General features: G+C 39.6%; 1 protein-coding gene across 3 annotated transcripts in view; it reads left to right on the top strand.

Moving 5' to 3' along the window:
- Positions 1-12,622, top strand: part of adamts3 (ADAM metallopeptidase with thrombospondin type 1 motif, 3) — a 76,037-nt gene extending 63,415 nt beyond the window's left edge. For all 3 annotated transcript variants that reach the window (XM_079477095.1, XM_079477094.1, XM_079477093.1), the window contains 3 exons: positions 5,673-5,880; positions 6,950-7,067; positions 10,132-12,622. In XM_079477095.1, the coding sequence (XP_079333221.1) occupies positions 5,673-5,880; positions 6,950-7,067; positions 10,132-10,601 (796 nt within the window). In that variant the 3' untranslated portion in view covers positions 10,602-12,622. The remainder of the gene's footprint in view (positions 1-5,672; positions 5,881-6,949; positions 7,068-10,131) is intronic.
- The last annotated feature ends 10,973 nt before the right edge of the window (positions 12,623-23,595 follow it).

Here is a 23,595-nt window from a genome sequence, read left to right as displayed (position 1 = left end):
GTGGGGTAGGAAGGTCTGGGCATGGAAGGGATACCTCTCTTGGAGTGGGAGGAACTAGAAGGGGTAGGGCATGACAGGACGGCCGTAGTAGGGAACGGCTGGGGCAAGGCTGACTGGTTTGTAGGTTGGAGGGCCGGCTGGGCAGGACTTGACGCCGGCTGGAAGGCCGGCAGGGCAGGACTTGACACTGGACTGGGTGCTGACGGGACCACCGGACTGGACGGGACCACCGGACTGGACGGGACCACCGGACTGGACGGGACCACCGGACTGGACGGGACCACCGGACTGGACGGGACCACCGGACTTGACGCCTGGGCAGGGCTGGATACCGGCTGCTGGGCTGGACAGGATGGTGCAGCTCTCCTCTGCTTCTTCCTCTTTGACCGGCTCACAGGACGTGTGGCCGGCTGCAGAGTAGCGGTGGGGGACCCCACTATCTCTGTGCTGGATGAGTCGGACGGGGAGTCCCACGACTCCCGCCGTCCACGCCTACCACGGAGGCTAGCTGGTGGTGGAGCAGAGGGTGAGGAGAGGCCCACGGCCCCGATTTGCAGGGTATGGCCCTCGGGGATGGCGGCCAGCGGGGTGGAAAAACTGGGCTGGACTGAGACACTGGGCTCCGGCCGATTCATGGCATACCTGATCAGGTCTGTGAAGCCCAGCGGTCTCAGCATCTGCATCTCCCACCCCGCTAGTGGTTGGTTGAGGCCGCCATTGAACAGGACCATCTGTTCCTGCTCACTGTGGACCATCTCCCCTGCCACCTCAAAGAAGTGGTCCGCGAACTCCAATACATCACAGTGCCCCTGGCGTAAACGGAGGAGGCGACGAGCCTGGGTCGCTCGTCTTGCCTCCATCTTGCCTGCTGGGTTCGAAGTTGGTCGGTTCATTCTGTCACGGTGTGTGGACAGAACCCAAACGCAGGCAGCAGAGTTAAATAACAAAAACTTTATTTAAACAAAAGACCCTCGATGAGGAAAACACGATCTAAAACAAGACAAAAGTGTAAACTAAAACTTCCCACATGGGGAACAAAACAAACAAAGTCCTTTGAATAGTAAATCAACAAAATCCACAAACTTAGAACAGGAACAAACACGATAATCCATAGACAGGAATAATCCAACAAGGTGACGTGAGGAGGTACGATGATGACAAAATGACAATGAACCGACAAGGGACAGAGGGAAAACTGGGGCTTAATAAAGGGAAAACACTAACAAGGACTGATGACACAGGGAGAGTGGCCACAGGTGACAAGGATGAAACACTAAGGGAAAGCTAACAGGAGGATTGCACGAGGCAGGTGAGGGGACTGAAACACTAAGGGAAGGATGGATCAGGGCTGGAGACAAGACTAACACTAACGGACTGCAAACAGGGAAACAAGGGGGCGGGACTAAAGGACGAGACACTGGAGAGAGAGCATGGCTTCTTAAACCAAAACAATGCTCTTTCTCCACACAAAACACATGGGACTGACATGATCCTGCCACAAGACTCGAAAACCAAGACAAGGAGAGGCAGGATCATGACAATAACAACTTGTTGTACAGCTCCGGTCACATAGCAGGGCTTCGGTGAAAAAGAGGTGATTCCTGAAAATGTATCAGTGTATAATGTAAGTGTACATTTAATGTAGTGTAAGTGTAAATGTAAGTGTATCATTGGTTATGGAATGAAAATGTCGCCTCTGAATTAACGTGATTACAAGGGTTTTAGAATTGAGAAAAGGTTTCCCCATATGTACGCTTCTGACAGTGTTGTCAGAATGTAACCAATAAAGCTAAGATGATCTACTTTGCATATTATGTAACATTTCATTCCAAGAAACAATACTTTAATGGATAAACCCATTTTTTTACAAGTATATTTACAATAGTTTTCAAGTTTCACTAATAGCTGTCAAGTGGCTTCAAAGGTCCAGTGTGTAATTTTTGGGATGATCTATTAATAGAAATGCAATATAATATACAAAACTATGTCTTCAGAAGGGTATAAAGAGCTTACACAATGAAGCGTTATATTTTTATTATCTAGAATGAGCTATTTCTATCTACATACACCGCGGGTCCCCTTGCATGGAATTCGCCATGTTCTGTTCATCCATCGCAGTGTTTGAAGGGAGGGGGAGTGGTGGAGTGAGCGGTTGGTTACAATTCGCAACCTTGCCGCTAGATATTACTGACTGGACCTTTATTTTCAAAAATGCAAATTGTATCATCATTTACTTATAAAGAAGTTGTTCCGAATCTGTACAAATGTCTTTGTTCTGATGAACGCAGATAAATATATTTGGAAGAATGTAACCAAACAGTACTTGGCAAACATTGACTGCCATTGGACGTAGGAAAATTTGCTTTATAAATGTCTTTATTCTTTTTTCAGGAATGCAAATCATGGTACTATGGTAGTTAATGGTGGCCAAGACCTATTTGTTTACAAGAATTCTTCCAAACATATTTTTCTGTGTTCATCAGAACAAAGAAATGTATACAGGAACAACTTCAGGATGGCTAAATGAAGAGAGAATTTAGATTTAGAACCATTATTTGTATTTCTGGGACCCCAAACTCAGCAGCAATAGATACAAAGGCCAACCTCAATAGAGCACATGGTTCGATAGGACTAATTTCAGCATATTTAAGCAGTAGAAATGTTTCATTGTCACAATCTAAACATCACTAATAATTAACAAGTACTCATGCTTCACCGGTTCAGCTGGGAGCTGAGTTTTCATTGATACTATAGGGCAGTACTGCTTTGTTTATTTCTCCTGTCAGATGGTAAGATTTAATCTCAGTAGGTGATTATCATTTTTCATGCTTTCGGAAATAGCTTGTATTTTCTCTTGAATGTGTAGCCTTGATTGATATTTAATTTGTAGGAGCTTGAATTACATACAAAGTGTTATAGCAAGATATGATTTTATTTCATTATCAGTAGGCCTTTTTCTTAACTATAAACGTCAATTTCATTAAAGCCCATAGGATTCGATAATGCAACACACCCTTTCTTCACTTGTTATTCTTGACATTTCTAATGCATTGGTTTGAAGGGTTCTTAAAAGAAACATCTTTACGGGTTTTTCTGCCTCCATCTGACACCGACAGTAATTACTTATTTTACTTTTGTTACTACGCCATAGCTGTATGCTTGATGTGGGCTGACAGGAGATTAATATATCCGTCATGAGATGAAAATACCTGCCTAAAAACATAAATGTGACCCTGGACCACAAAACAAGTCATATAGCACAGGTATATTTGTAGCTGTACCCAACAATACATTGTAGCTATGGGTCAAAATTATAGTTCCCCTTCAGTCAGTTTCTCGACACTGTGTTGCAAGACAGAACGGGGTTTGATCTTGAGAACCTATCATCTCCGAGAGGAATTTTAAAATGCCAACAGGCTTAGCGAATGGCCCACGCACGCTAGTCTCCGCCCCGTACATACGGTTATAAAAGGAAGATGGCGGTGGTCATTCATTCATCCTTTGTTGAGCCTTTGACTTACTTCAATCTGCAGGATTTACGAAGCAAAGCAGCAGACTTCTCCCTTCTCAGCGGACTTCCCCTAGGCGCTTTCGACAGTGAGCTACAGACCTTAAAGAGCAAATTTCACACAGCTGCAAGCACAGCTGAATCCTTGGGTGTGACAGGCTCATCCTTTGTCATAATACCTGCGTCACATGCTTAGCAAGCATGCTGAGGCGGGTTAGTTGATCCTGCATGTTCTGAGAACATGACGATCTAGGTGTTGTGGTCATGGCTGGCGACGTTCTGGTGAATGTTGACGCCACCCTGTCTGCTTCCCAGGCGAGTTTGACTGCTGCTTCAGCAAGGTTGATCGCTTCGGTGAGCAGCGGGGGTGATTTGGGGTACCTATGGATGTTGCTTCGGCTTCACCGACCACCCATACCCCAGCACGCTCACCTGGCTCATCCCCGATAGGCACCGGTAGACTGTCCCATAGCGGGCAGACCTCACAGAGGGATGAGGATGAACTTTCTGGTGGTCCAAGCCTACGTCGACTTTCCCCAGGTAGAGTGTGCCTGCAGACAGCTTTCGGGTTCTTCTACTCTCTACAACGTCAATACAGCGGTTAGCCAATAAAGAGTGTTAAAACAAACCTTTTTCTCCTTAGAAACTGCCTGCGACAACTTTAAAAGTGATTTTTTCAATATTAAATTTGATTTGCACCCTCAGGTTCATTGTATCTCTTCCAAATATTGTCATATACAAACCATATATCAATGAAAAGCTTATTTATTCAGCTTTCAGATTATATATCTCAATTAAAAAAATTTTTGTGGTCCAGAGTCACAAATGTCATTTAATTGACCCAAATTATTTCTGGAGATGATCAACTTTTTATTTAGATTCATTTACAGTATATTACAACACGAGTGATACACTAAACTCAATGTTCATTATATCCATAATAATGCACACTTTTTTTCTAAAGCAATTTATCGGGCATTAAAGTATGCATGTCCTCTATAATGAAACCCACAGTCTTTGCCACACAAGCGGCATGAGCTACAGGAACAACACTTTTCTCACATGGACCTATCAATTTTACTTGCCTGACTTTTAGTCAACCTACACAAGTCGTTGCAACCAGCTAGTCCAGCACGACAGATCCTGAACATTTTATTTCCCACTAGCTGAATTCTCAACGGAGAGTCAACTGTTGTCAGTGCCATCCTCTTACAATTCCAATATTTTCTCTGTGTACAGATCAGTCACCAAGCCTCCTCTCATAATTCTGGTTTCTCTCCCACTGCCTTCAGATCTGCTGCAGTTTCATAGGGGGATGCTGTGCTTGTGGTTCTTCCTGCATTTCCCTGTTCCCATTCAATTGCATCCTGATTTCTTTTCTCTCCTCTTGACACTGTCTATGCAAGTCTCATTCGGTTCCTCTCTCTTCTTGATCTTAGCTCATCAGTGCTCTCTGTTTCATGGTCTGCCTTCCTGTCTCATTGCTGGGGTTTTGGGGCAACCACCACACCGGAATCTGGTTTATTCTTGGATCAGAATTAACAATTGCTTACACAGTTTTTTTTGTATACAGTGACACCAAAATTTATTTTGACAACTGTAGACTTTCTAAATCACACTTAAAGCAGCACATATGCTAAAATAAGATTTATAAAGAGGAGGTAGAAGGGAATGTAGGTGAGGAGAATAATGAACATAACAAATGGCTGCCCACAGCTCTGAGTGTGTGTGTGTGTGTGTATATGTATGCATGTGAACTGCTGTGTGTGTGTGTGCACTTGGATGGGGGAAATGTAAAGCACAAATTCTGAGTATGGGAACCATGCGTGGCTACACGTCACTTCACATAAAATGAAAAAAACTTTTTTCTAAACCGTTTCTGTTTTTTGTGTTTACTTTATACATCCATTAAAAACGACCTTGACAGTAGCTGGTTAAAGTTCCCTTCGAGTTCTCACCGGTGTCCCAACAACATTTATTGAAAGGCAGTAATGCTTTTTAATGTGTGGTTTAAGCATTTACATGCTTTTGGAGGCCAATGTATTTCTTAAGAATTTCTGGCCTTTGATAATCAAAATGGTCTACAATCTGTAGCACTGTAAAGAAAACAATGAATTATTGACTCATCCATTTACTGAAAGCTATTTAATTTGTAATCCAACAGATGGATTGCAGATGAGTGGGAACATTGCACTAAAACTTGTGGGAGTTTGGGATACCAGATCCGTACCGTGCGATGTGTCCAGTTTCTCCATGAAGGCACAAACCGCTCTATTCACAGCAAGTACTGCAGTGGAGAAAAGCCTGAGATCAGACAGCCATGCAACAGAGCACCGTGCCCAAGCCAGTGGAGGACCGGGCCCTGGTCAGAGGTATGTTCACCCTAGAATAAATTTTTTGCTATTTTACTCGCGCTCATGCCGTCATAGGTGTATGTGTCTTGTTGTCTTTTGCCGAACACATCTGTTGTAATAATAATCCAAATCCTGGCTGCCTTTTGGAGTGGGTCAAATCCCAGTGAGCCACTACGAAAAGGGCATATAGTCATTATAAATGTTATCCACACAGCTCCAGGGTTACATGTCCAGGGTTAATACATGTCTCATGACACAAAATGATACATTTCTTAGCAAAACCGATTCATATTTTAAATGTATTTAGTCATGTTTGGATGTAAACAAGATTATCAATTATCAGTGTTCTAACTCAAAAAGGCTCAACGAATCTCATCTCTTGAATCTCATTGGTTCTAGCGGATCCAAGACACACGGCAACCAATTAGATTCAAAAGTTTAAATTCAGATCACTGTAAAGTAGCAACGTTTTCACGGTTGAATCTCATTGGTTCTTATAGTCACAAGCCAAAAGATATCTTTTGATGAAATATATGAAAATATATTTTCTTTGTGTAAGGGAAGAACCAGCACTCAAATGATCCTGTATAGTTAACCAGCATATATGGTATTGATTTTTGACCCCAAGCAAACAGTCAACAGCAAGCTGTCAATGGACATTGCACTTGGTGTTAATAGCTCAAATCAAGATACATAGATGTTATTCTTGTCTAATCCTTAGGAAGGCTGGCTCAGATAGCAGTCCACCGTATTCTGGTTTTCTCTATCGTTTAGTTAAATGTTTAAGATGCTCGTAATATGTATCTTTACACATGCTAGTTACCAATCATCTTGTCTCAAACACTTGATGCTCTGCACAGCTGGCTGCCGTTCAGTCAGGAAGTGTCATCAGACCTGTTTCACCACCCACTATTCTGTGCCAGGGTTAGGCGCACACAAACAAACATTATTTGTCTTTTTAGCACTTTTGTGTAGTGTTGCTGGAAGCATGTCACATGTTTAACATTTTAAGCCATTGGCAGGACATCCTGTTTAATAAATGTATGCTTCCTTGCTTCTCTTACCCTCTTGTTCGTCCATCTCTCAGTGCTCAGTGACCTGCGGGGAGGGTGTGGCCCGACGCCTTGTGACGTGCCGGATTGGAGATCAATGCACCGGCGAGAAGCCAGAATCACACAGACCCTGCAGGCCAGGATCATGCCATGGTAAGGCAACACAAACAGGCCATTCCAAATCCGTCCTAAGCACCTGGTTGAAGTAATTTGTTTCAGGAAGACTTTGTGCAAAATACTTTCAAAACTGGATAAGTGTGGTGGGGGAGGTTGTGGGTTATAGTGATACGCTTTCTTGAAGTTGATGTTGAGATTTTAATTATAAATTGGAACCCACAAACTTAGCGTTCCTAGTGCAATTCTTTACAATTTGATCTACAGGAACACAAAAAAGCACAGGAACATAGAATATTCTAAGGGATCGTTCGGTCCAAGAACTGATTCCTCCAAATATCTTGCTCTGTGTTCGACCGATCAAAGAAATGTATACAGGTTTGAGTAATTCATGGGGTGAACTATCCCTTTAAAACCAGCATGGCAAGTTTGGCAACCCCACATAGTACAAAAGTAATTTTTTTTCAAGTATTTGTATTCAATATTAGTTGGTTAGTCTCCAGTCCCTAAAAGCACACTGGTTCCCAGTAGAAAAAAACACTCAAGTTGATTGCCTTAGCTGTTTATTCAACAAAAGCAGCTTTAATTTGAGAGAATGCAAACCATCACACAGTGCACACTGTTGTGTGCTTCATCCCCATTGATACAATTATTTATGGAGCACTGAAAATGTTAAAATCATAATGAAGGTTCCTGAAGGACTTTGTGGTGTGTGAACTTTTTTAACTGCTCACTGGTGACTGTGAAATTCTAACAACTTGTTTACCTCAAATTCAGCCTTGTGTTTGATGCATTTAGACATGCATTACGCGTGCCAGAGCTTTTAAAATGTTTTCAATGAGGACAAGTAATGCCTAAAAGCTCGAACTACATGATGCTTTGTCAAGATTTGCTATTCATTTCAAATGGGCTCGGTTTTTCAATCCCAGAAATTTCTGGAATTTCTCCAATTGTGTTTTAAGCGGCAGGTTTTACTATGATTAATTGCAGCCCCTACGGCACAGATAATGAGCTGAACGTAGCTACCTTTCAAGTGGACTATATCGCTTCTTTTGTGGGCTTCCACGAGATATTTTATGATTAAAGCCATCGGTTTTCAGTTGGCAACCATTATTTGTTAGGACACTGTGTGGTTTTGAGTCCACTGAAAAGAGTAAGAAAGAAAGCGAAAGGTAAACTGCAAATTCCTGTTTAATGGCTTAAACCACACGGGGATGAAATACATCTCAGCAGAAAGTAAACAAAACACCTAGCCTTTTCAAATGGTGCTCTTATGACACACCGCTGGACTTTTCAGCTCCTTAGGGAGCTCGAGACATTTAGCTTCTTTTCATCTGTAAAAGACAAACCAGTTGGTGGTTCACTTGGCAAAAACAGTTGGTAATCCAGCTTCAAAAATGGGAAATGACACTATTATGACATATATTAATTGAAAGCCCTAGTGGCTTTTTTACAGAGGACCTTGTGGTCTTTTACCTTTTTATTTGGTAGTCAGATAAGAGACAACCCATCACGCTCTCTAAGATCTCAAAACGCAGGACTTTTGATAACACCTAGAATAACTAAATCCACCAAAGGGGGTCGAGCTTTCTCATACGTAGCACCTAAACTCTGGAATAGCCTTCCTGATATTATTCGAGGATCAGACACACTCGCCCAATTTAAATCTAGATTAAAGACGCATCTTTTCAGCCAAGCATTCACTTAATGCAAAATATGCTAAATAAACCACCAGGAGATGCTGACATTAGATATTATTTACTAGAATAATTGGATTTATTATATAACACACCATGTCGTGTGTTTTACCCTTTCTTGGGTTTTTCGTTTTTCCCCTGTAAGCTGCTTTGGAACAATGCAAATTGTGAAAGGCGCTATATAAATAAAATTGAATTGAATTGAATTGAAATAATGAGATAACACCTCCATGAAATGCCTCAAAGCTTGCACACTGGGATTCCTCTCTTATATGTTCTAAAGGTTGACAAGAGTTGACTTAAAATAAGAACTTCCTATGATCACTAATGATGATAAGGATTAATGTGTTTTTATTTTATTGTTTGAGTGAGAATGTAGCCATCTCTGGCCAAGGTAACATTCAGTAACCAGTGTGTGTGTGTAATGAAACATGCATTTTGTACCAATGTAAAGAGTGTGTGACTCTTTTCCAAAAGTAATTAAGCTGCCTATTAGTAAGCAATTCAAGGTATCATAAGCACACTGCTGACACTAAGGTTCACTGTAAAAAAACACATTTTACGACAGCGGGGCGCCAGAAATATACCGTAAAAGAATAGTTTTTCCTGTTGAAATTACATGTTTTTGTTGTAAATGTGCAGTCTTATTCTGTAATTTTATATGTTTAGCGTAAATGGACTGTATTAAAAGTCTTGTAAAAAGTCAAATAAACCTAAAATTTACGGCAGCTGGGGCACCAGAAATATACTGTAAAATACATATTTTTTCATGCGTTTTCATTTTCTTGTTAATTCACAGTCTTTTTCTGTAGTTTTACTTGTTGTACAGTATTTAAAAAGTAGACTTTTTAAATTTTACTGCAGCTGGAGCTCCAGAACTAAACCATTAAACAATTTTTCCCCTGTAAAATTACATGTTTTTCTTTCTAAATTTCTCCTTCATGAATACGTATGATCTGTAAAAACAGTATAATAACTTAAAGTACAGGTTTTTGGATATTACTTATCTGTTTAAAATAACAGGGAAATTCTGTACTTTTTTGCAGTGTTGTTTAGCCAGATTCTAAGACGGCATCTCATGCATACATCCAGGATGGCACTGAGCACTGAGCTCACTATATGTGCGATGGATATGCTATTGAGATTAAAAACTAAGCGTCATATGGGTGTTTCAATTCACTATTTGGTGAGGTTCCTTGGCAGATGCTGTCTTAAATGGCAGATGCTTATGCAGGCAGGAGGCTGTAAAATATCCAACTAGGTTTTACAGCAGAGATATCGTTTCACCCTTTGCTACTCAGGATATAAAGACCTCTGGGTATTTTAAAAGCATTGAGGGTGGAAACTGTTTTGTGTGAAACTTCTCCCAAACTGCACAGAATAAAACTCTTTTGTTTCTATGACAGATGAGCCATGTGGAGGAGACAAGTCCATATTCTGTCAGATGGAGGTTCTGGCTCGTTATTGCTCTATACCAGGCTACAACAAGCTCTGCTGTGAATCCTGCAGTAAGAAAGGTGGCTCTTTTGCTCCTCTTGTCCACGAAGCGGCCGAGATGGAGGAGGGACTTCGCTTCGGTTCAGCCTCTCAGCTTTTGGAGACACTCACAGCCACAGTTAATGGAACTGTGAAAGTCTCTCACCAGAACTTGCGGGGATCCTCATCACAAGGCCGGTTTAACAAGCCGACTCCCACTCATCCACCTCGGAAACCCAACGCCGAGAACGGCAAGACCCAAAAGCGCCTCAAATCAGGCGTTAGAAATCTGCCCGCAATGTCGATCCACAGCCCATGGAATGAAAACGGTGCTAAAGACCATAAAGAAAGTTTCCAAGAGAGTCAGTGGCCAACAGCATTATCTGAGGTAGAGAGATGAAGAATAATGTTTCTTATTTTTTGGACTCGTTCTCCATTTTTTTCTTGTGTAGATATAGACCTTTAACATTCATTCTTCCCTCAGACCAAACATGATATGTTGAAAAGTAAGAGAGAGTAAAGTGCTGGTTCACTTTGAAATGTTCTCAGTCCCCCCGCCAACAATGTTTGATTTTAAAACATGTTTATCACACGCTGTTGTGATGAGAAATGTGCCAAAGTGTCTTCTCGACAGTTTGTTCTATGGGGGTTCAGTGAGCTTACATAAAGAGACTCCGGTGGTAGGCCTACTTGTTAGGAAACGGTTGTAGCTACGTATATAAAACCTCAAAATCCTAACAGCTTTATTTGTATCAGCTCCGAACTTGAATTTGCTCGACCAATAAATATTTATGAACGTTCCTGTAAATACTGTATATGGAAAATGTCAGTATAATTTTTTTCACAAACAAGCTGAGGATTTTGAAAAGATGGAATTCAGGAGCATTGATAAATGGTGCTTTTTATATAACACATTTATTGTTAAGATAAATATTTTAGCTAACATACAACCAGCGAATGAGTGAAGCACTGAAGAATATGTATTTCATGTGCCAGCCCCAGGAAACAATCCAGCGGTAGACTATACATCAGCAAAATAGCCAAGTCTGTCATTTAATAATCCACCTCTCAGCTGTAGCATTCAATCACAAATATTCTGATACATACATTTGACTTTTTTCCCTAAATATCATTTATTTCTTTCCCATGCAGTGTTCAGGCATCCCTTTGATTTTCCTTTATTATTTTGTCTTATCGAACTCTCCTCTTACTTTGTTGCAAAGGAATTGAGCGTCAACTTTGTGCCAGCAGCGGCTTTGTCAGTAATATAAGAGACCCAACATGTGTATTGTGAGATGAATCGAATGTTTAAGGCAAGATTTTGAAGGAGTAAAGCTGGACTTTCTTAAGATCTAAAGATATATTGTGAGACACAGCATGAGATATCTTGCTTGTTGAAGGGAAAAGAAAGCTATTTATTTTTTATAAACGAGGGTTATATCTCAACCACAATGCATCTGACTGCAATACCAAGGGAACCAGTTAATCTATCAGTGGAGTTCAGCTGTTACACACGTTTGTCTGCAGTACTGTATAGCTATTGTATATACCATTGAGAACTTTAGAGTATTTATTGAGATTTCAAAAGTCATGTTTTTATGTGCAAATTTGTTATTTCAGACCCAAACCATTTCAAATACCAAGTCAGTTTTAAAGCATAGACTAAAGCTTCCATTGAATAGCAAAAGTAGCTCTTTCATAACAATAAAAAATAAACGTAGACCTATGAATAGCTTTTTTATATTTGCCTTTTTGTTGTTCCTTGAACTGAATTTTAAATACAATAATAACATGCTCAGATTTTGAGATGTTCTAATAAGAGAAAGCTGTTCCACAGCAGTTTTAGTGTAGAAATATTAAAAATAAATCATACACAAAGCTGTCAAATACAGCGGTTCACCCCAATCCTACACGAAACTGTGTTTTACAGTTAATTCATAGCTTTAACTCCTTAACAATGACACCATGATTGTGGGTTTTCTAGAATAGATTCAGGTAGTATCAATAGTCTTTGTGAACATCATTCAGCAGATGAGGTTCATGAGCAACACAGATTCATGTTCCTGCTGCTTACTTTCAATGTAACATCACAATAAATGTAAGACTTGTCAATGAAAAATTTGCTGCTAATATGATCAACAAGCTTTCAGAGACACAAAAGAAAACAAGTGCTAGTAGATGGTACATTGACAATCCCTGAGCCACAAACAGATACGATATATAACATAATGTGTATTTCTCCCACATTTAATCATTTTCTTCCGACTTACAAAGTCATGTTCAGTTGCTAACCGTCATGTCTCTTTGATTTAACTTGTACTTTTGTTAGTTGTAATGAAAGTGTACACTACTGATGCTGTTTGTTGTAATAGGGAGCACATAGCAATAAAGAAAGTAATAAACACACTGTCTCTTGAGTGTACTCTAAAGTTTGCTTTATTGTTCCATTAAAATGGAACTGTATTCTAGACTTTTATTCCAGTGCAAGCATTTTTGTTGAAAGACAATTCAATTTATATATTTTTATTATATAAACTATTTAAATGTATTTATTGCATTCTTTAATCATAATGGTTGATCAACTTGTAAATGATGCAACGACAAAGCCTTCTATAGTAAGAATATAATTCTTTCCCTGAGAGGGTAATATGGCACCTTCCGTCTAATGGTGACATAAGGTATTTGTCCTGGAATGCTCTTGTTGGTCACAGGAATTTGTGACAGTCACAAAATTGATTCATGTCTGTTGATCTAATCTACTTAATACAAAGTATTATTTTTATTATGTATATACATCAGTGTAATCTGATGAGTATTCTTACCTATTTACGAGGGGGCTCATTCGTGTGAATTCGTATGATTTCAATTATTCATTGAAAATTTGCTTTTGTGCTTGTGACATTAGAGTTTGGTGTGCGGGAAGGGGTGGTTTAGACACCACCTAAATGGTATGTATGACACTTTATACATATACATGTGAACAAGTGGTATATATATTTTGATAGTTGTGTCTAGTGACATGACAAAAACAAAAATTTATTCTAAATTGCGTGACGAACTGCTGTAAGACTGGGTTTTGGTGGTAGGACTCATTTTATGTATCTCATCTCAAACCCCCATTGCTAAATAATTCCAGAACGAGAAACATATTCTACAACCTGCAGTTATTAGAGAGCGAGAGAGAGAAAAACATGGAGAGAGAAACAGAAAGAAAATGAACTTCCGTTTACTTTGTGACAGAAAAGCCAAGTATCTACACCAAAAAGAAATTGTGATGGAGATATGGTGCTATATAGAACTTAGAGCGGTTCCCCTATGATGACGAGCAAAGAACCACTTTAAGTGCTATATAGAACCACATCACGGTTCTTTAGCGGTGCTATATAGAACCGCTAAAGAACCATACGGTGCTATATAGCATCTCGGTCATCCTGTATACAGAACCACCCTAAGAAGACATTTTCTCCTTAAATATGAATAATTATTTCTCCTCAGACAATGGAAATTGTCTTTCATATTGTTTGTTGTCAAATAGACAGTATGTGCCGTGGTGGATACAATATAAGATCTGGAACTTTATAATTTTCTGAAAAATAATGCTGATAAATTGGCTGATAAATAATTCATCAGCCAATCAGAAGAAAGCATTCAGCATTCCTTTGGAATAACATACCTTATTCAAATTCACATTTCATGTGGCAAGTAGCCATGTAATAAGTGGGATAATGTACAAGCAGCCGGCTCAAAATATCTCAAAATAAGACCCTTCAGTGTGATACGCTTTGCGTCGGGTCCTGATCACACCTGATCACACTTACATAGCAAACATGGCAACTGATCTCTGACCCCAATGTTATGCTGTAATTTGTAAGCAAAGAAAGCGTTTGCTTAAATAACATATCTGCTATGAGCATGTCACTATCATGAAGATTAACTGCAATTTCATGGATATTTTCTCATGACGTAAACCGTCAGCCTTTGGATAATTTTTATCATTCTTAATCAGATGAACTGAAACGTGCCAATGTGCATGGAAAATATAAACAGAAACCCAATTATATTCTGCGTACAATGCAACTGAAACTATACAAGGATAAATATGTACTGTATATGTATGGAGTGCATATAGGCACACTTTAAGTCTGTTATCACAAAGTGCCCTTATTCTCCTTGCGACATCAAATTAAATGCACTGAAAATAGCTCTGAATTGAGATTTCCTTTAATTTGTCACAGCAGATATTCAGAGACCTCTCCAAGAAGTCAATTATATCACTTTGGCAAACATTTTATCTAAATTGTATGAGAGTGCCACCCATGGCGCTTTATATAATGTGTTGACACAGTAATATGATCATAAAGTATTATATGAGCTGCAAATTCTCTTTTCAAGTTTCACATATCTTAAGGCAAAAGCTTTTTACAGTTAGGTAAATATAAGTTAAATGTGAATATTTTTAACCCAGCAGTCTTTAAAATTAGGTAAATTCATTCTATACTTCCGTCCAAAGTGTCTTAAAGGCGGGGTGTCCTATTTCTCTCAGCCGTTGTTGATTGTTCAAATCACCAAAACAAACACACCCCTACCCCCATCTTACGACCAATGTCCGTCCTGTGCACTGTGAACCTTACTGCTGATTGGCTACAAGGCTGTTTTGGTGCTCGGCCCGAGTAATTTAGTTCAGTGAGGCCACCAAGCAGCACCTCAAAATGACATAGAGCTCATCATAATAATAAAAATCAGAAGCTCAATTGCATGTTTGTGTGTGCGTGTGTGTACGTGTGAACGCATTTCACATTCGGAATATCTCTGAATGTAATGACAATGTTCAGAAAGACATTAAAACAGGCTTATTCCATCACACTGTATGTTCATTAAAATAATGGGAATTATTTGCAGTATTCAAGATCTGCAAACATCGCATCTTTTAGTTTTTTTAATAAGTTCTGTTTTCATTTTCTGCAAATATAAAATCATATTTTATTTGATATTTGGGAGAAGTGTTTATCACTAGTTCACACAAATGATCATTTTACCTAAATAGTAAATTCAGAAGTTGTCTCTTATTTTCTTCCCACTGTATATACTGTATACAGCCATCGAATACAAATGAAGAGACACTCCAAATGTTTATTTAATCAGATGAATGCTAGCCAATTCACTTGAAAGACTGCAACATGAAGCTTTCCTGTAACTCAGTGGTTAGAGCATTGCGTTAACATGGCAAGGTTGTGGATTCAATCCCAGGGGATTGCAGATACATATGTAAACTGTATAGGATAATGGTAATGATAATAGGTAAATGAAAGACTGACATCACGACAAGATACATAAATATCAAGGTTCTTGTATAAAATTTTACTTTTCCTAAATACATGCACAAACATTACTGTTGTGTTTCTTAATGGGGTAACATGCTATTCCTTTTATTGGCAATTCTCCCGAAAAAGCACGCCCACACGTCATTCACTGAGCGAAAGACCATGCCCACGTGCAGGCGTGAGAGAAAGAGCCGCTTCACTCGGCTGACGGAAGTTAAGTTGTGTCTGTTTGTAAGCTCCATTTCAGTGATGGATGTTATAGAAACGGTGGATATAACGCTGGATTTGGAGGTCGTTTGAAACTGATAGATGAAGCTGTCCCAGTGCTAAAACATGCCGGACATAAACTGCACACGCTAAGTTAAACTGAATCATATGTCTGTGTTTTGTTGGACATCGGCGTATGATTTAAACATCACGAAGGGATAATGCGATGATGTATTGTGGGTGTCTTTTTCCGGAAATAATCATACAGCTGTATCTCTCTTTAATAAATTTGATCAAACTAAATACTCTTTGAAGATACAAAGTATGCAATACTACTGTATAGGTAGGCTACTCAAGATTAGTATGAGATTTGCAGAAACTGCGTTACCCCATCTTTAAACGTGAAAATGTTAAATTTTTAATTTTCCGAAAATAAATGCAAATACATTTTTTATATATTGTCAATTGAAACAATGAAACAAAAATGTTAATTTTACACAAATCTATAAATAGTAATTCAAATTAAAATGTTCTGTTTATTCAAAATTACCAAAAAAACCTGACCCACTCTTGTTCAGTCACTTGTTAGTAATATAGATGTGCTTGTGTCTGTGCTAAAATATACTTTATATTTGTATTTGTCATCCTGTCTACTGCAGTAAGACATGATTAACCTTACTGCTTTGGACTATAGCGGAGCTCAGATATGGGAGAAAATTGCCAAGGCAAGATTTGTCTCACCCAAAATGAAACACCACCATGTTTTATCTTTAATCCTGTATCCAATATCCTGCTGAGCTCTAAAAAAAAACTCATACTGATGTTTTTGAAGAACTGATAAATATTGTTACATGATAAAGTGCCGAAAATGATTTAATTTGTTGCGATGAGACATACTGTACGTTTTTTTATTATTCATCTCAATGTCCTTCACAAAGGCTGAGGATTCGAAACAATCACTTTCAGTAAAATATACAAACATCTTGTGTAATGCTGATTTCTGCAAAGCAACTTTGCCATAATTTAATTATCTCTGTAAAAATGGGTATTTACATTCTGATAAAAAGCTTGAAAATCGTGTTAAAGATCATTTGAATTTTGTGTCAAAGCTGGCACTGAATAATGCAATGCAAGGTGTCTCTGACACCACTGCATATGATATTTCATTGAAAAGGATGCAGTCTAAAGTCTTTAATTGTATTTAAATTACTGCCACTAATATACTGTTGTTGTACTGCAAGGGTTTCATTACAATGAAAAGAACAGCTTCATTAAGCCCCGTGTTGTTAGCTGGCCAGACAAATGCAGATTGGTCGGATGTGTTGGTTTGGAAGGCGTTTGGGCACTTGACAGCTGGTCAGACTACTAGACCAGCTGGGCTACCAATCTAATCCCATTTTGGCCAGAATGATAGACCTTCTTGCAGAGCTGAAGAACAGATCTACCAGAGAGATTTACCATTTTAGGCTGATATGAACTGTTAAACAATTAACACGTAAGAGTCCTCTTCCAATGCATGGAACGTACTTGCAACATTCTGTTCCAGTAATGAAACTCACTGCCGCTGCAGATCTACCACACTATTCCTGTGCCTACATGCAGGAGTGCACTTTAGTGCACCCTAGTTTTCTAATTGACCGTGGCTTTTACTGAATGCAGCTGTGCTCTATTCATTTGAGTCCCCTGCTAAGCAAAGGTGAAAGAATGCTGAGTAGAGTGTCTGCAGCTGAGAGATAAGCTTAAATGCTTCCAAAAAGTTTCCCTGCTGCAGATCTTGGCATTATTGCAGCTTAACATCATTCTCAATGCAGAATCGTGTTTTTAAATGGAAATCACTTAAGCTCTTGTGTCTATGGATTGAAGCAACCCTTTAAATGTAAGTGATTACATCCATGATACAGCATGTCATCTAATGTAGAACTTTTTGTACTGTGTTAAATTCACAAAATGCCTCTTTTCATTATTTTAATATGCATTGGAATCCCATTTGTTGATTGACTTGACTATTTTTTACAATTACTTGTTTCGTTCTTCTAAACGTAGTTTCCAGGTCCCTAAAGATCGTGTGCATGGTGTAGAGGAGGAAGGAAAACTCAACGCACCGTTGTTGCCACAAGTCACGAGCACTGCATCCCACATCAACGAAAGTCCAGCCTTACCATTCTTCTGACGATGCCGTTCCATTACACCCAGAACGAGAGCGAAGACTGGTAAAGTACACCGTTTTCTTCACCGTCGAATTGTCCGTCCCTTACAGGGAGCAAAGAGGGAGCTATTGTGAAGAGTTGAATGGTGGCTTTGCGAGCACGTCAACGAATCCGAGCCCGGAAGCTGCCTGCCCCACGAGTCTGACGACGAGGAAAGTCCCGGTCTGTCCCACGAGGCCTACCTAGAGAGGAATATACTTACCTGAAGAACGGAAAAGTACCTACCGGCACCCCCCCTTCCTCACTTCATCAACGCTACAGCCACAGGCCCACCTAGAGAGGAATATACTTACCCGAAGAACGGAAAAGTACCTACCGGCACCCCCCCTTCCTCACTTCATCAACGCTACAGCCACAGGCCCACCTAGAGAGGAATATACTTAACTGAAGGACGGAAAAGTACCTACCAGCCCCCCCTTCATTGCGTCCACGCTACAGCCTCGAGCATCCCCACCCCTGCTTTTTATCCCTTTTTAGATTAATAAAAACTTACCTTTTTAAACTCATCCTTGTTGTCCGCCTCTTGGTGTTTTCTGGTGTGTGGTAAATAACCCTCGGCCCTGTCACGGGGTGACACACTTCCAGTTATTTTAGAAAATTGTGATGATAACATACTGCAAACTATGCACGGTTTATTTGCATGTGGAGAATTGCCCTTTTAAAAAGATCCATAGGACTACATAATATCAGAACGAATGCTTTGGTACAATGGCTGTCCCCAAGTCACCAAATTTATGAAATGGCTCCCACATTTATCACGTCATACAAATAGCAAGTAACACACTTGTAAGCAAGTATCATTCAATTATTTTGTATGTGGGCAATGTCTGGCTTCAGACACATTTGTGTGGTGATGGTGGGTTGTATTTTCTATTTTTGACACATACACCAGTCACCCCTGACAATGGGGCATTCTACCTTTGTGTAATGCTTTGATCCCAGAACAGTAGAGTAATGTAGGCACAAAGCAGAATTAACCCAGGGAGTCTTTCACTGCACCTTTGCTCCGTTGCCAATGGCAAGAATCGCACACTAGATGGTCTGTATTGTTTGGGTGTGCATATGTATGTGTGTTGGGCTTCAAGGCTAACACCTAGCTTCTAAGGAGGGATTTAGAGAGAGAGTGTTTGGCTGCGGCTGCCGAGGGATGATAAAGCTCGGTGGGTGGAGTGTCCATTGCCTGTTGGCCAGTGTCCCCCTGAGGTCCTTGATTCTTTGCTTCATGGTTGTACAGCCACTATATTTCAAGCTCCTGCCATTGTAATGAAGGTAGACTACGGGGGAAAAATGTCCCAGCGGCACATCTCTAGTTGGATGGACAAGCATGGAAAGCATACAGGGATGACATATTTTGGAAGGCTTGGGTATAAGAATTGTAAGATCAAATTGAAACATTCCACTGTGGAATCTAATCAAACAACCTGCTTCCCAAGAAAAAAATCATGTAGTGGAATGGAAATTTAACAAAACCTACGTGTATGTCATGCTTGAAGATCTTCAGTGTTTTTTTTAACACTATGTGTGCTAATTCAGCCTTTTCTTAACCAAACTTTGCAGAGCAAATGTTCCAGCTGTGACATGTAAGTGACCTCCCTGGCCATCGTCAAGCTAATATAAACATACATGACTGACACATTTTGAGCAGCCGAACTGGTAAAAAATGTATTTTTGTAAAACAAAACTAATAATACTACCTCTCACACATGAATTCTTGACTGCCAGAGACTCAATACAACAGCAAAGCATCACCTCATCTGTAAATGCAAGACATCATCTCCAGCACTGAGTGTCTAAATGTCAAATTACAGTGGGTAGAAATCAGCTGTGACAGCATTACTACTGAGCAGAAGGGAAACAGGATGAGACATATTGGTGGCAGCAGCTGCTGCATAAGCAATTGCCATGTAATTAAGAATCGCAAGTGAGCTTTTTTTCTGTATCCATTTACTCTTTATCTTCATTTTTGTGACTTTTGCATTTCTTTGTCTTCTATAAAATAATTGCAGAAAACCCTTTTAACCATTTGAAAGGCATGTACCCATTTTTCTGCTTTATGTATAATGTTTATATTTCTAGAGAAAGTTAAACCGTGGCTTATGTTTGTTCAATGTAGATGAATTAAAATTCTGCGAAGAGAGTATAACCATACAGTATAAAGGGGTGTTAAATATTGTCTAGATATGGACATATGTCTAGGTTTGAAATGGAAGATAAGGAGATGTGGATTTGTGCAGCACATACATCAAATGTCATCTAAGGTAAGCAAATACCTGCCTGTCAAACACTTCGAGGCCCGCACAAGAGGCCCTATGACTGACAGCTAAAACAGTGTTTTGTGCCATGTCATGTTTAGAGGCGTGGAAATGTCACGTTCACGAACGCGTCAAAAGTTAACAGAAACAAAATGATTATAAGTTTATGCCGTGAACATTGCATCCTTTTAAAAATTAAGCATTAAGTCGATCATGATTAAATCTTATAGCAACCGTTGTAAACACGACAGCTTACTTCTTAGATCAGATGACTTCGTGTTGTTTCCAGGCGGGCCATTAAAGAACGTGGCAGGAACATCTCCCGGAAATCCTGTGAAATTCAAGCAATCAGATGACGACTTAAAGTGTGCCTTATGCATCAGACGTTTAGCCAACGGTCTGTGGGCGTGACTTCTCAGGCTGAGACTACTGTTTATGTAACAGGTCTGACACCAATCCATCCTGTATTATATTCCTCGCCATAGTGGGAGAAACAGGGGACTCTATGGACACCTTGCCATGGTAGGAAATAAATTGCAATCTCTAAAAAAGATGATTAGATGAAACTGATGCCATTGTCACAGCTAAAAGGAATTGTTCACTTTCAACATACATTTTGTCATCCAAGATGTATATGTATTTTTACATCTATTGGAAAAAAAATTAAGGTTTTTGATGACCTTTTCAACATAATTGCATAATACGTACATCGCAGGACAGAGCAAGGGTGAGCATTTGTGTTTATAAAGCATATACATTAAATTGTTTTTAGAAAATGACCGATCGTTTCGCTAGGTAAGACCCCTATTCATCGTCTGGTATCGTTCAAAGCCCTTTGAAGCTGCACTGAAACTGTCATTTTGACCTTCAACCGTTTAAAGTCCACAATATGGAGAATAATGCAAAAACCTTAATTTCTTTTCGACTGAAGAAAAAAATACATAAAAATCTTGGATGACATCAGGGGTGAGTAAATGATCGTGAAAATGTATGTTGAAAGTGAACAATTCCTTTAATGACTAAAAGCTAAAGTTTATGAATACTCCACACATGCTCTGAGAGGGGCACCAATCACAACATTCTGAGAAGAGGAAGCTTGCTGATATGGTAACGGTGGAACACCCGGGAAAAAATAATGTCATACTGGGTCAGCTGTACCAATCAGAGTGTATTGGAAAATGGGACTTTATAGAATTAGAAACCAGGAAAATTCTGATCTTTTGTGAGAAGAGAGACAGCGGTGAGGAATACAAATGAAATGTGTGAAATATAAGGCGTTTTTGGAAACTCGAAACACGAACATCTATTTTTAAACATCGCAAAAATATAACAAACGCTTTTAAAATAGGCAAGCAATCACACCTTTAAAGGGTGTAGACCAGGGCAGAACCAAAACAATGAAATGAGATACTTAGAGATTAAGGCGCAAGTGAGCTGATTGGGACCAGTGAAGACAAAGGAAGCAGGAAGATGAGCATGACTTATGAAGATAAAGTAGAAGGACAGAGGACTTGGAAACTGGCGGGGACCAATGAGTCCAGTATTCCAAATGAGGCTGTGTGGAAATATTATAATATGGGAATTACTGTGGATGGCTCAGTCTCCGCGATAGACATTGGATTACTCTGTATTTGTCCCCTTGCACCCTGTTTATGACAATGAATCCAACCATGTTGTCAAAGCCCTCTGTTACAGTAAAATGATTCAGCAACATAAAACAAAAGCAATACAAAAAGTTATATTTTAAGATGAAATGAATGTAAACAGGTCAAAAAGCTTTCCCTGTGGAGGAACTCCACAATGTGGTACACTGAAAATAGCATTCTGATCTGCCTCCATTCAGATATTAAGCATCCACTTTTCTCAACCTTTCCTCCACACACATCTTCATGTTCCAAGGCTCCACACTGTCCATAAAACGGTTTGAAAGAGTCTAGGAAGAGAAAAGAGAGCAAGGTTTATAGGATACAACATTTAAGGATTTTGAAAGGGGCACATGCCTGGCAGTTCCTAGCAGTGAAAGCAGAAACAGAGGTGCTGTGCACTGCCAGACCCTCGGCCCTGGCTAAAGTCATGGGAAATAGCTGTCTATGACGATCTGCATGAACCTTCTGTTGCCGGATACATTGCACATGCGCATGAGCTTTTCTTTGTTGTGCTGAACACAAAGGAAGATATTTGAAACAATGTCAGTTTCCAGATCTCATCCCCCATTTACTGCTGTAGTAGAGAATATAAATAGTTTGGGAGTCAATGGGAGATAAATGAGATCTGTTTGGTTAGTGACATTCTTCAAAATAACTTCATGTGATCAGCAGAACAAATAAACGTATACAGGTTTGGAACAACCTGATGGTGAGTAAATTACAAAATTTTCATTTTGGGCTGAACAACTCCCTTTAAAGAGCACTTTCCTCTTGAGCATATTGTCAAACCCACGAGGGGGCAAACAGAAAAATAAACAAGGAACCAAGAGTGGCATAAAACATCAAAACAAACACTTCCTGGAAGAGGGCAAAACAAGAACCAAAACGGACAGAGAGCTTACTTTCAGGTACTGGGCAGGAACTAGACAGACGATGTAATTAGGGAATGTATCAAACAAAACGATCCAGCACAGGACAATAAACAAGAGGGCTTTAAGTAGGGGAACACTAACGAGGGAATGATCACATAGGGCAGGTAACGGGAATCGACACTAAGGGCGAGAATATGGGAAACAAGGGGGAGGGGGGGCTAAGAGACGCAACCGTATTAAATCATTACAGTCACTGATGAGAGAACGAGAGGGCGTGGACAAAAATTACAAACAATGCCATATATATAAGACATTTTATAATACCTGCTTTATGCTTTTTCAGTTTGCAGTCATGAGTCATATCCAGAAAACATTTGTATCTTTCAGGTAGCACTGTTGTTAGCAGTGGTCTTGTTAGCATTGGACAAAATTTTGCTGACAAACTGATTTGTTAATCCAAACTAATTTATCGTTAACAGAATTTTTTTTAGTCCCAAACAATGACTAAAGTAAGCTTTACAGTTGAACTTGACGATATCATATGTGTGGCAAAGTGTTGACATACGTTATTTTTTACTTTTGTATGAAATACATCTCCTAGAAGTAGGGTATATCTTGTCAGGAATCTGTCCTCACTGTCTCAAGCTTTCTAGCTCCCTGGGCAGAGTCGTGACATTGCCACGTCTTTCGGGTTTCTGTTGTGTTATGTGTGGAGACACGTTGGTTTTTTGTTGCCACGTGTCCTCCTGTTATGTCTCTCAGCCCCGCTCTGATTTCAAGTTTGTAGACATATTTCATTTTTCTAAAAACCTTGTTTTGTTTTGTCCCCCTTGTGGGAAGTGTTTGTTTGCCAAGTAAATAAAGTGTTTTCATTAACCCTATATCTGCC

This window comes from Barbatula barbatula, assembly GCF_947034865.1.
Source record: "Barbatula barbatula genome assembly, chromosome: 2".
Classification (NCBI taxonomy): domain Eukaryota; kingdom Metazoa; phylum Chordata; class Actinopteri; order Cypriniformes; family Nemacheilidae; genus Barbatula; species Barbatula barbatula.
This window is presented reverse-complemented; position numbering and strand designations above follow the sequence as displayed.